This window comes from Malania oleifera, chromosome 2 (assembly GCF_029873635.1).
Source record: "Malania oleifera isolate guangnan ecotype guangnan chromosome 2, ASM2987363v1, whole genome shotgun sequence".
Taxonomy (NCBI): Eukaryota; Viridiplantae; Streptophyta; class Magnoliopsida; order Santalales; family Ximeniaceae; genus Malania; species Malania oleifera.
In genome coordinates, this window is record NC_080418.1 from 137,058,128 (window position 1) to 137,071,375 (window position 13,248).

The following is a 13,248-nucleotide window of genomic DNA, read 5'->3' on the forward strand; positions in this document are numbered from 1 at the left end:
GTTTGAAAAGCGATAAAGAAATTATTGGGGTGACTACAAAGACATCGCATGTTGTTGATAAGAAATTATTTTCCAGGCAGATCTTTTGTCAAACTCAATGAAGGTAAAAGACCAGATTAAACATTCTCCCTCCCAATATTGAGGGTAAAGCAACCAAAGAAAAATTAGCAGTCCTCCAAAACATCCTTCTCTATGCACAAACACCAAACCAACCCTTCTTCCCAATAAAATGATCTGCCTTTCCTTCCACTGGATTCCAGCATCAGAATTGACTCCAAATTAGACTGCCGAAGTGAAAAACTTTAAACCCGAAGTGTAAAGAGGACAATTTTCACTCGTTACTTTTTGGGGAGAGGGGTGAATTTCCAAAAGTGTGATGATACATGTGAAGAGGGAAAATTAGTTAAAAATGGTAAAACAACAGGAAACTTTCAAAAGTGAAGAATTGCTTGCATAATCATGGATCTAAATTCTGAAATATTTAAAAGTACAATTGTTATTCTGCGCAATGAACATCAATATACACGCAGACAGTGAACATGTCATTATTTCACGAAGTTAAAGCAAGGAAACACTGTACAAGGAACAAAGAAGATCAGGCTTTCTGAATTTGAAATACTTACACGAATGGAATCAGTTCCTGCCCAATCTCGTCAAATGCTGCTGATGTTTTGCTGCAGCAGCCTTATCAGCAGCTTCGCGCTTTAGTGCCCTCTTTGCACGTCGTCCTGTTGTATCTTTTGCAGTGGCCTTTTTCTTAGGTTCACGTGAAGAACTAGCACTTGCATCTGAGAAATTTGATCGATGGATTGGCCTTGCCTCTTGGCGACCTGCCCTAACATACCCATTATCACCCCATCTCCGATTACCAATACGAAGACTTGATGAAATGTTATAATAAGCTTCATCCAAATCATCAACATCATCCTCGTATAAATAAAAATCTTCCGATTCATCATACACCTCTTCTTCCACAACCAAAGGCTTGAACCATGTGGCTCTGAGAAGTAGGCACACACTTTCCTCAAACATGTAATCATGAATCCTGTTGAAGAAAACACAGATCTGCAAGGATGATGACCTAAAGCACTCTAATGAAACTCAGAATTTTAAATTCAATGGTTCATTTATTACTCATATATATCATAAATGTTGCAAATAATTCCTGAAATTAGTCACGCATTGCCAAATTTATTCTAAAATATTTCCGCAATAACGGGCAACTTTAAAACAAGTGTGCATTTACCCAATCAAAGCCATTTCTACACTAGCTCATGAAATTCCCATTGAATTAAACTTCAATGAAGGCATTTCAATCCTAACAAAAATGAAAAAAAAAAATCAATAATCCAAGATCTGCCAATAATTTCAAAGGCTGCTGTCAGCATTCCAGGAATAAAAAATTTTCCATAGTACCTGCCATCAAGTGTGCGATGAATGTTGAGGAACTCAAATGGATGTTTACACTGAGGACATGTCGGTTTCTTATTGTAGGCTGCCCATCGAAGGATGCACGTTACACTGTATGGTGCAAAGATTGATGAAAGGATACCAATTAATACTATGACGACATATTTCTGATTAAAACATAAATATCAAACAGCATGTGTCCCTTAAAATCTTCAGACTGCAAGATGTATAACAGGAAAAACCATTTCAGTGACGAAGCAAATCCTCAATAATATATAGCACAGAAACAATCAATTAATTCAATTATTACAAATGGAATTTTTCTCGAGCTCCTCAAACTCATCTGAAAGAGCATCACTTAGATGCATTCCTTCACACTTAAGGAAGCAAGACAAGTTAAACAAAATAAACACAAATATTACCAGTTCTTAAGAAGTCAAACATGCCACCATTTAAACATTAATGCTTAAAAGTTAAACTAAATTAAACATGAATCCATATGCCCATTATTGCTTGAAACAAGGCCTTAGAGTTTCAGTATGTCAACTTTGAGAAAAGATTGGTAAAGATAAAGCAAACAATCCATATTTGTTTTTTCAGAGCATCAAAGAAAAATTTCAAGATTGCTTCTTTAGCAAACAACAAACAATGAACTTGTATTAGAAGACTCAGACCAAACACCAAACAATCCATTTCCAGTGTATAAAGAAAATCTGCAGGATTGTTGCTTTAACTAACAATAATTAAAGTTACTATTGCTATACTCAGAGAGATATGCATGCAGAGCACATGTCCGCAATGTGCATTGATTGAGCTGGTAACAGTTGTTCCATAAGATTGTTTACACCAGGCCAACTGGGGACAATACACCATAGATGCCACCAGCTCTCAATCAAAAAAAAGGATTCAATATACTGTTTCCATAGAATCCCGACAGAAATATCCATATCAATGGTTGCAAAATGGCTTTCTTATAATATTCCAACCTTAATGGCCCACATCATTTTAGCAAGAATTTTTTTAAATAGAGATCCTGTTCAGGCCAAATACATGTGTCATTTTGCTTCATTAAAATAACGACTCTTGAGCCTAAAAACATGTCTATTACCTATCAATACGTTTTTCATTGTGCATTTGTGCAAGAACTTGTTTCCATCACTTTTTTCTTGAAAGACATGAGCCTAAAAACATGTCCATTACCTATCAATACGTTTTTCATTGTGCATTTGTGCAAGATCTTGTTTCCATCACTTTTTTCTTGAAAGACAGTGATCTGTAATGCTGGCTTCTTACTATTCAAAACTACTATTCTATTCCAACAAGCAGAACCATTGAACTGACAACCCTGTAAGACTCAACCCAGCTATGTTCAAAGCAATATCCCCTAGAATGCAGGCCATTCTGGTTCACGGAACGGGAACAGGAATGGAGTCATGGTACAGCACATGCTCTAAAATGTGGAACGTTAACGCTTACTTATATAGATATATTGGGGGAAAATATGTACCAGCACTTTTATATTTTGGGGAGGATGTTGAAGTGTTTCAAAATATAAAAATATGTTTATTTTGTGAAATAAATTAATAATGACATAAAATTTGATTATAAGGCAATAATACTCCAGTTTAACTACTAATAAAATATATGTTATGTTAGAAATATTGAACTAAAAACCTTGGATCATTAGATCTATCATTCCAGAACAAAAAATGTACCACATTTCGGTACATTCACACCAATACGTGGTTCATTGGGGTGTTAGCATTCTCTGGTAAGTGGCAACTATGGCTCAGAGCAAGTGAAAATTAATTCCATTTTCAACACTTGGGGAAAAAAAAAAAAAAAAAAGAGAGAGAGAGAGAGAGAGAGAGAGAGAGAAACACGCACATTGGTAACAATAAGTACTTGCTCTATAAAACCACAGTTTTCTCCACTCTAACTCTACCCAAAAAATAGTCTAAGAAAATTGGTAGATTATACTTCAAGTGTTGACTATGGGCCATGTCACTATAAACTGCTACGCTTTAAAATGCGTCAAGGCCTTCTTCATCCATGTTTCTGGATCATATAAACCCCTAAATTTAAAAATGGCAAACCCCCTCCAACACCCCCCAACCAAAACAAAAAAGATAAATAATAAAATTCATAGAAATCCTCCCAAAATATTTCCCAAAGTCACGGTTACCCCTTATTTTAATATGAAATTAAGAAAATAAAAGATAAATATCAAACTCATACTCACACACACATATACACAAGTGCATATATTGTTAACTAGATACATATAAATTTTTTAAATGACTGGTCACCAGCTTAAAGAGATGAATGAATTTTCGAAATGGTGCTTTAAAATCTTATATACAAGTCCTAATGGTCTAGCATATGGCACAAAATATTTCAAATTATTTTTGACAAAAATATATATTCATCAAGAAAAGTATGAAAATTGTGATATGCAAATCACAAATGCTTTCCATTAGTTCTTAAAAAATGCATTGCTAAAGGTACACAGGCAGTTTATACTCTGTATCCTCTTTCCTAGTTTTTAATATTATTTTCTTCTACAATAAAAAAGACAAGGTATAACGCAGCACTGTTAGACAGTTTATGAGGTAGTTTGATGCATTTTAAAGTTCAGACTTCAAGGGGCCATACTGAAATTTGATGCATGTTCGTGGAACATAACCCAGAAAAGAAGGAAAAAACAAATGAAGCACAACAAATAGAACAATCATGTCAAGTTCATAACAAGTAAAATTCAAACAATCCAGGATTCCTAAAAAAGGGAACCAAATCCGCATCTTTAACGTTTACACTAAGACATATGGTGCAAGTTCAGTTACTCTCGAACAGCACAACCTCTTTTATTTTTTGAACAAAATAACCTAGTTCAGTTATTCTCGAACAGCACAACCTCTTTTATTTTTCGAACAAAATAACCTCCTCAGAACTTGGAACAATGGGAGGGTTGAAACTTGGAAATGGTGGTTCTAAAAACACATCGTTCCCCATTGGGTTGCATCACAGCCCCATGTTGTTGAACTTTTTTTTTTTTTTGGGTAAGAGAAAATTACATTAAGAATCTAATGTAAAATGGAAGAGTGCAAGACATCCTCCATATACCAAAAAGCCGCAACCAGAAAAGTTACATGAGAGCTGCCATCCAACCTCTTTGAATATCAGACGGCAATAAACCCCAAAAAACCCTGAAAGAGTGGGCTCATAATGAAGCCAGAAACGCTACTCTATCCCTTAATAATTTAGGACAAGATTTGCGGCCCTTAAAATATTCTCGTGTTCCTTTCAATCCAAAGTGTTTATAAGGTAGAAAAAACTGCTGCACTCCATAATACACCTCTCTTTCTACTAGAGCCAAATGTTTCACGGGCTAGAAGTCTCCAACATTCCGAGGCATCACCCAAGTTTCGCCTCAGTAAGAGGAGATATTCCAGAGGTGTGATGCCACCTCATGCTGTAAAAAAAGGTGAGCATTCATTTCCATCAGTCTCCCAGCACATAAAACAAATTTCAAGGTTGGGAGATATATAGGGACTTTTAGTCTGAAACATATCATGCATATTGATCCTATTGAGTAACACTATTTCAGATGAAGATCCGGATATTCCAAGGATCCTTGGCCTTCCAAATGACGTGGCTCCAAGAAAAAACAATGGAGAATGGGTTTTAAAAAGATGAGAGAAGAAAGATTAGAAAAGAACAGCTCTGAAGAATCACCCTCCCACACTCTCTCATCCTCCCTATAGGGACAAATGGTCCAGCACCAGCATAGAATGCAGGGTGGTAAGATCGTCAACCTCTCTTTCATTGAGATTCTTAAAAAAATGGAAATCCCATGAATGAGGGCCTCCCTCAGAAGATACAAAAGAGCTGAGAGGTGTGTTATTAAGAGAAGAAATCTTAAACAAACTGGGCACCTTCAACTCCAAAGGGACCTCACTCACCCACATATCCTCCCAAAAATGCACCCTATTACCATTACCAACATTGCAACAGGCGTACGGGAAGAAATGACTCGCCATCTGGGGCACAAACTTCGACAAGCAAGCGTGAGAAATAATATTGCTTCCTCTTGTCTCCCACCCATTTCAATGGAAGCCTATATTTGCTTTTGATCACTTGGTGCCATGTTCTAGTGGAAGCGTCCACAACTCTTTACCAATTAGGGAGATGTTTTTGAATACCACATTGCCAAGCCCCAATCCCCCTTCATATTAGGTTTACTAACATCCCAACTAACTAATTGCTCTCTCTTGCCCTCATTGTGACCAATTGGATACTACTTATCAATGATAAATTGCACAGAACAATTTTATAGGTTTTGTGAATGGTCCTACCATAAAAAGAAAAGAAAAAGAATAAAAGAAAGTAAAAAGAGATCTATGCTCCCCAAGTTCTGTAAAGTAAGGGCTAGAGAGAGAGATAGAGAGAAAGTGAGAGACTCGAGTTGATTGAAAACCACAGCCAGCTAAGTTTTTGCATGGAATGTGTAGTATATGACCCAACTACAACAACTCAAATATTTGAGATCTTAGTTTATTTTGGTTACCTAATCCATTTGTTTACATAACACACCAAGGAATCTTTCTTCTTTCTATCATACAGTAGCGTATACTTAGTTTATTTAGTTTTAATTTAATAAACTATGCAATATATTCAAAAGAATATTTAAGAAAATTTTAACTCATCATATAAAAATTTAAAACTATAGCTTGTCATTTTTTCTAGGCATGAAAAGCTATTTACAAGGCACAAAATGAAAAGGGCAAGCTGTCCTCCAACATAACCTGCCATATTGTACTACTATTTAAGCTGATTGGCCTTCTTGTGTGATCTTTTCTAACTTCCAGACTAGCTGCAGATACAATTCTCCTTTTGTCAAACTTGTGTTCAAAAATAAGATAACAAATATAGATAAATATTATTAACTTTCCAAAATTTCTAATCCACCAAAGCCAAACAGTCGATATGAGAACCATGTTGCTGCCGCTTCTTTCCTTTTTTTCTTCTTCTTACTCCAACTTTATCAAGCAATATATTGTACACATCCATGCACACACATTGCACATCACCCATTTTCCCCTAATGTCTAAAAAATTTAGAAACACTGGCATAAACAAAGATATGCTCAAGTCTCAACTCCACTGCAATATTTTCATAATTGATGCTAGTAATTCAGTGATGACAAATTTTTTGTCTGCATTCCTTCGCAGCCATGAAATTATACAAAGTTATCCCCATTAATAAGTACAGAAACCAGACAAATCCATAAGGTCTTTCAGGATTCCAATCACTAAACAGTTAGCTTCGTTAATTAAATCATGTACAACCGAATGCAGTCACACATGCATGCTATCTTTGCATTTTAACATAATTCAATGAAAGAATACCCAGGACAAAACCTATGTGCAGCAAATCCAAATTCTTCCCACAGACTCTCTAATTGCAGTCTAGGACAAGAAAAAAAAAATTTCACCCTCAGGAAATTCTTACCAACTCAAATGCTAACTTTAATTAATCAATAGATTTGTTATAACCTTATAGATCAGAATATGCTCTTTTTTACCCATGCAAGGAAATTTTCCTTAATCTATACTACTATGATAAGACCCTAGGGTTCTATTGTGGAGAAATTAGGGAAATTTAAAGAATTTAAAATATCAAGAGAAATAGGGTTGACCACTTTGAGGGGATGTACGAAGGCTATGAATTATGTTATTGCTTTATTGCTTGCTTGAATGCCAAAAGCCCTGCAAGGGCCACATATATAGGATAGAAAAACTAACTCCTATTAGAACTGTAACTATCCCCTCAAATCCTAACTGATTTGGGAATCCTAACAAACATTAAATAATCCTAACATTAAATAGAATCATCATTGATTTAGGATTCATATTAATTAGAAATCCCAATTGATTCAAGAATCCTAACTAATAAACATTAAATAACCCTACCATTAAATAGAATCCTAATTGATTTGGGAATCATATTAATTAGAAATCCCAATTGATTTGGGAATCCTAACATTCCTGCCTCCTTCAAATCAGCCTTGTCCTCGAGGCTAAGCAGCAATAAACTTCGAGAATCTCTCCACTTTGTAGCTGCATGCACAATGGCTAACATCTCTGTCAATCATACCAATGGGGGACGGAGAAAAAGCTTTATTGGTAAAAGCAATGGGGCATCTGTCTTGCATTAAAACTACACCAATGTCAACTCCCAATGCATCAAACTCAATGATGAACGCCTCATTTAATCTAGCAAGGCAAGAACTGGTGGGATGGTCATTGTGTGCTTAAACTTGACAAAGGCTTGTTTAGCTTCCTTACTCCATTTGAACACATCCTTTTTTTTTTTCAGTAGATCGATCAATGGAGCACTAATCGTTCCATAATCCTTGACAAATTTGTTGTAGTAACCAGTAAACCTCAAAAATCCTAGCAACAATTTTTTTCATTGTCCGTGGAATAGGCTTGTTTGTCCTCACTTGATACTATGCATGTGTCAATTAAGATAGTAGCAGGTTGGCATTTTTGGAAGCCACTCATTTTCATTGTTTGAGGATTAGCATAACCAACTAAAGCATGAAGTGAAGAAGAAATAGATTCATAGTTATCATCAGCTTTCATACTTTACAGATTTGAATAAGGGGGGGTCATCCTCAAGCTCTTCTAGCCCATCCACTGGTTCAATCATCAAGAGTTGTCCTTTTTTACAACAGTGCCCTCTATGCCATATTTCATCACAACGCCAGCATAGTCCTTTTTCCTCCTAAGTCAATCCTTTGGCAGAGGGATTGTGAGGAGCAGATGGTGTGATAGTGCTACTGTCATTCTACTTGCTAATAGTCTTGTTAAAGTGACATCGTTCTTCTCCCAACTTTTCTTCTTCTAATCACGCAAAGGAAATTGCAGCAGTCATAGTTCGTGGCCGAGGCCGACACACTTTGACCTCACGCTGAATGTCAAGTAGGAGACCCTCAATAAAAGTACCGACAAGCTGGCTTTCATTCCAATCTTTACTCCTATTTGATAGTCGCTCAAATCGTGTCTGATACTCCAAGGCAGTGCTAGTTTGGTGTTTAGCAAACTCTCCATCAAAATTCTCATATCTAGCGAGCCCAAACAGAAAAAGTAATCTAGAAACAAATTCTACCCATGAAAGCATTCCATAACAAGCTTCAAACCAATCATACCATTGAATAGCATTGCCATCCAGAGTAATAGAAGCAATCTCAACTTTCGATATTTTTGGAGTATGGTGAAAGCGAAAGTATTTTTCAATCCTAGAAACCCAGCCATAGGGTTGTCACTGTCCCATCGAGGGGATTCCACCTTCATACGAGAAGGACCATGATCACGCTCTCCTTGGTAACCTCCTTCAAGCATGTACGATTGCTCCCTATGATTAGCTTATTAGAGACAAAATTTTCTCTCTCTTTATGAGAAGATGTACTAAGTAGTTTATAGAGCGATGCTTGAATCTCTTCAAATTGAGACTTAAACATATTGCTAAGTTCAGCCTTTAGCCTAGCTTCCATCTAGAACTTTGCTGAATTTTCTGAGACCATTGCAAATGAGTGAAGATCCCGAATCCCAAAATCTTGCTTTTGTTGGCGAGTTAACAACATCCACAAAGAACGCCAACTCTGATACCAACTGATACGACCTTGGGGGGTTTATTGTAGAGAAATTAGGGAAATTTAAAGAATGGAAAATATTGATAGAAATAGGGTTTGATCACTTTGAGAGGATCTGCCTCCAAATTAGCCTAAGGCTATGAATTATGTTATTACTTCATTGCTTGCTTGAATGCCAAAAGCCCCGTAAGGGTCACATTTATATAGGATAGAGAAACTGACTCCTATTAGAACTATAAAATATCCCCTCGAATCCTAACTGATTTGGTAATCCTAACAAACACTACATAATCCTATCATTAAATAGAATCCTAATTGATTTAGGACTCAAATTAATTAGAAACCCTAAATGATTTGGGAATCCTAACGAACAAAAATTAAATAATCCTAACATTAAATAGAAAGCCACATTAATTAGAAATCCCAATTGATTTGGGAATCCTAACACTTTACCAAATATTTCATGCAAACCAACACTTTTAGGAAATAAATGCTTTCTTATATTTTAAAAATAATGTCAAATTTTGGAACTTATCATGTTGCGGTGAATAAAATATCGCTCTTAGTCATGCTCTAGGGAAAAATGGTCATCTATAGTAGGAACAAATTTAAAATTGAATTAAAACCCATCCTTCCAGGAAAGACATGCAAGATTTTTAAAGGGGCTGAATCTATTTCCATTCCCTCAAGGAAATATCATTTATGTCCTCATTTATAAATTATTGAATTTAGAAGTTCAGGCAAATTCCACACATGTGCTTACTGATGTTCACAAGCAACCAAACGAATGCAACTCCGAGGAAGAAATTATCTTTCTACTTTACACAATGCCATTTGTCTCATCCTACGACCCCAAACAATAGTGTAATGGTGATATCTAAAGCAAGTCCAAGAGAAACTCAAAAGTAACTCCAACTAGCATTTAGTGAGGGCCCATGACATTACAAATGGTTTGAGCCAACTCATGCCCATCACATGCTAATACAGTCTTTTGGGGGCCAATGGAAATATCATTTATGTCCTCATTTCTAAATTATTGAGTTTGGAAGTTCAAACAAATTCCACACAATTGCTTACCAATGTTCACATGCAACCAAACAAATGCAACTCAAAAGAAGAAATTATCTTTCTACTTTACACAATGCCATTTGTCTCATCCCAAAACCCAAAACAATAGTGTAATGGGGATATCTAGTGCACCCAAAAGTAACTCAAACTAGCATTGAGTGAGGGCCCAGGACATTAGAAATGGTTTAAGCCAATTCATGCCCATCACATGTTGATATAGAGTCTTTTTAGGGCTGGCAACTCGCCCACTAGCCAGTTACTAGTACAAGAACAATCAAGCATCAAGTACCTCTAGGCAAGGTCGGGGCTAGTAGCCAACTATGCTTCTAAATTTAAATGAAATCAATTACTTGTCTGATCCCTACCTAGCAAGGAGATTAGGAATTCAATATGGCAAATTCATGACCCACATCCCATAAATGTAGAGTGATGGGACATATTAAGTCTAATCCAAGAAAGCCAAAAGCCACTTCAATTAGCACTTTTGGTGGAAGGTCCATGGGGTTAACAGTATTTCTTGAAAATGTAACCGCAGAGTGAAACAAGCCAGTATTTTCTTCGCATAATTCCAAGATACCATACTCACACTTTAACAATCAACAATCCCTAATAACTCTTGCAACAAGAATACCATGTCCAGATAACCTTTATTGAATATTAATGAACTATTCCATCTTCATTCTTTTGCAAAACTGCACTCGTCAACATAATTTTCCTTCTTGTCTCCCCACATCCATGTCCACATACACTTGACATGATTACTGAATAGTAATGAATTATTTTATCTTAATTCTCGTTTTAAAATGCACTAGTGAATGCAAGTTCTCTTCTTGTTTTACCACCATTCGTTCCCATGAGATTTAGGGAAAATGCCCACATGCACAAAAAACACAACACCAGCATCCAAAACCACAAATCAGACTACGTTTCTGTAACCAACCAGAATGCTGATTCCTCTATCTTTTGAGGCATCACGAATATAAACCACAAAATTGAAATTATGACCAAAAATAACAGAGTAGCAAATAAGTTAACAACGTGGATGCAAAGAATGGTCAGACAAACCAGTAAGCATGCTCGCAACCTTTTACAAGAGCAGTTTCTTGAAGAACTATCTTCTCCAAGCAGATGGCACAAACGCCCCCATGGTCCTCACAACCCATTTCTCGACCCTCTCTTGCGCTCTGCGTTTTCCCCTGAAATAACAAAACCTAGATCAATCATTTCAACCCATCACTCAAGGCACCGAAATTTTCCCTTCTTTTTCTTCTGTTTCTTTTATTCATTTCTGTCCGAAACCAAGCGGAGGGTAAATTAAATAACTAAAACGAGGGGCTTTTCGCAAATAGATCCAAAAAGATAAGATTCAAACGGTACCAACAAACAAGTCGCGATGCAAAGACCAAATATGAAGAAGAATAAGAATAAGAACCTGATCTTCAATTGCGATATTGTGCAGACCGCTTGACAGCTGTTCAGCGTCCATCTCCGCGACTGAGCAGGCCATGAGGATGATCAGAGAAACACGAGAGAGAGAGAGAGCAAGAGTAGAACATACGCAAATCGAAAGGTTCTAATACTAACGCAACAATCAAATAGAGAGAGAGAGAGAGAGAGAGAGAGAGAGAGAGAGAGAGATTCTGAGGGGATTATTCTGATTCCAAAGAGGGAGGGAGGGAAGGTGGGGAAAGAAGAGGAGAGAGAAAGCCCTAACAGACGGTCTGGGCCATGGAAAATTGGATCACGTAAACGCGGTCAGGGGAACAGATTTTCCAAACCTCATTTTCATTTTTACGTTTTAGGGCTTTGATAGCGCCATCCCCTATTAAACACCAAACTTACTCCATCCTCCCCACATTGCACGTTAATTTATGAACCTTACATTAGGTATTTAACTCTCTAAATTGCGGGAAAAAATTAATATCAAAACAAAACTGATGTTTTTTTTTATTCTTCTCGTTTTATACATCGAATCGCACTCGACATCAAAAAATATCATATCATACATCGAACAGTACATGACATTGAAAAATACGCACTGTACATCAAACCATATTTGACATTAAAATACGTGCATCATACATGACTATACTTTATAAAATAATTTTCTAACTTTTACTATACGAATAAATTATATTTTCATTTCACTTTCTTCTTTTGAATAGATTATGCATCACTTTGTTTTGATATTGGTAAGGTTGAAATTTTTTTCAGGTATAATATTGCAATTTTTTTTAGAAATTAAGGGAGTTAATGCTATTATTCAAATTTTAGAGAGTAATGTGTAATCTAGTAAAATTTTATGGACTAGGAGTGTAATTTACCCTTTTTTGCAAGTTTTTTTTTCCTTTTTTTTTTTTGTTATTGGAGTTTCATTGGGTCTAGCTACACCTAAAAATAATTCATCTCTTATCTCGAGCCTCTTTATTATCCCTTAGAATATTAGGGTGTCAAATGTTTAACATAAAATCTCAACCTCTACGTGTTGATGTAAAGACCCGAACCTAAGTGGGTTTTTATATATAATTTTTCAGCGAAAGCAAATAGAAGTTTATTATTTTTATTACAAGAACACTAATTAGTTTCATTACAAATGTATCTCAAATATTTAAAGAATATCATTTCTTAAAAATTCTAAATACACAAACGTAATCCAAATGGAATTATACTAATTTTTTTTCTACTCTGCTCTTTTTATTCCCGTTCATAAACTTGTTACGTCAGATTTCTAATGCATTTTTCTGAATTATCCCTAATGTAAAATAATGATTAGAGTGAGACGACTCTCAATAAGTAAAAGAGATTATTATTAGTATATGACCAAGATTAGCTTTCATAGTATTATAATTTCGTAAAATAACATTTAATATTGTAACTTCAAAACTACATTTAAAATAAAAAGTAAATTTAAAAATTACTATATAAAATTTTTACCATAGCAGTAAAATTTTATAAACATACAATGTAACTATAAAACTATAACTATAATACTTATATACATATATATATATATACACACACATGTATTTACATTTATTGTAAAAGTCTCCCTTAGGCCTGTTAACTGTATGTCATGTTTAACCCCATAATAAGGTTGTGCGGTCCAAAGACAG

General features: G+C 35.6%; 1 protein-coding gene across 2 annotated transcripts; it reads right to left on the reverse strand.

Moving 5' to 3' along the window:
• Positions 1-429: 429 nt before the first annotated feature.
• LOC131147996 (uncharacterized) lies at positions 430-12,008 on the reverse strand. Of its 2 annotated transcripts, none has more exons than XM_058097717.1 (4): positions 11,568-12,008; positions 11,201-11,331; positions 1,417-1,521; positions 430-1,045 (listed from the first exon to the last, which is right to left on the reverse strand). In XM_058097717.1, the coding sequence occupies exons 1-4, from the start codon at positions 11,640-11,642 to the stop codon at positions 634-636; spliced, it is 723 nt and encodes a 240-aa protein (XP_057953700.1). In that variant the 5' UTR covers positions 11,643-12,008; the 3' UTR covers positions 430-633. The 2 variants fall into 2 exon arrangements, with proteins under 2 accessions (XP_057953700.1, XP_057953701.1); XM_058097718.1 differs by having other exon boundaries at positions 430-1,065; positions 11,568-11,998.
• Between the last annotated feature and the right edge of the window lie 1,240 nt (positions 12,009-13,248).

Bases quoted from the DNA above. Each gene is read 5' to 3' on its own strand.
- LOC131147996 (XM_058097717.1), bottom strand. From the start codon at position 11,642: ATGGCCTGCTCAGTCGCGGAGATGGACGCTGAACAGCTGTCAAGCGGT. The intron at 1,522-11,200 runs GTTTGTCTGACC...TGCACCATACAG, and splicing joins GGTTGCGAGCATGCTTACTG to TGTAACGTGCATCCTTCGAT. The intron at 1,046-1,416 runs GTACTATGGAAA...TTTCTTCAACAG, and splicing joins CATCGCACACTTGATGGCAG to GATTCATGATTACATGTTTG.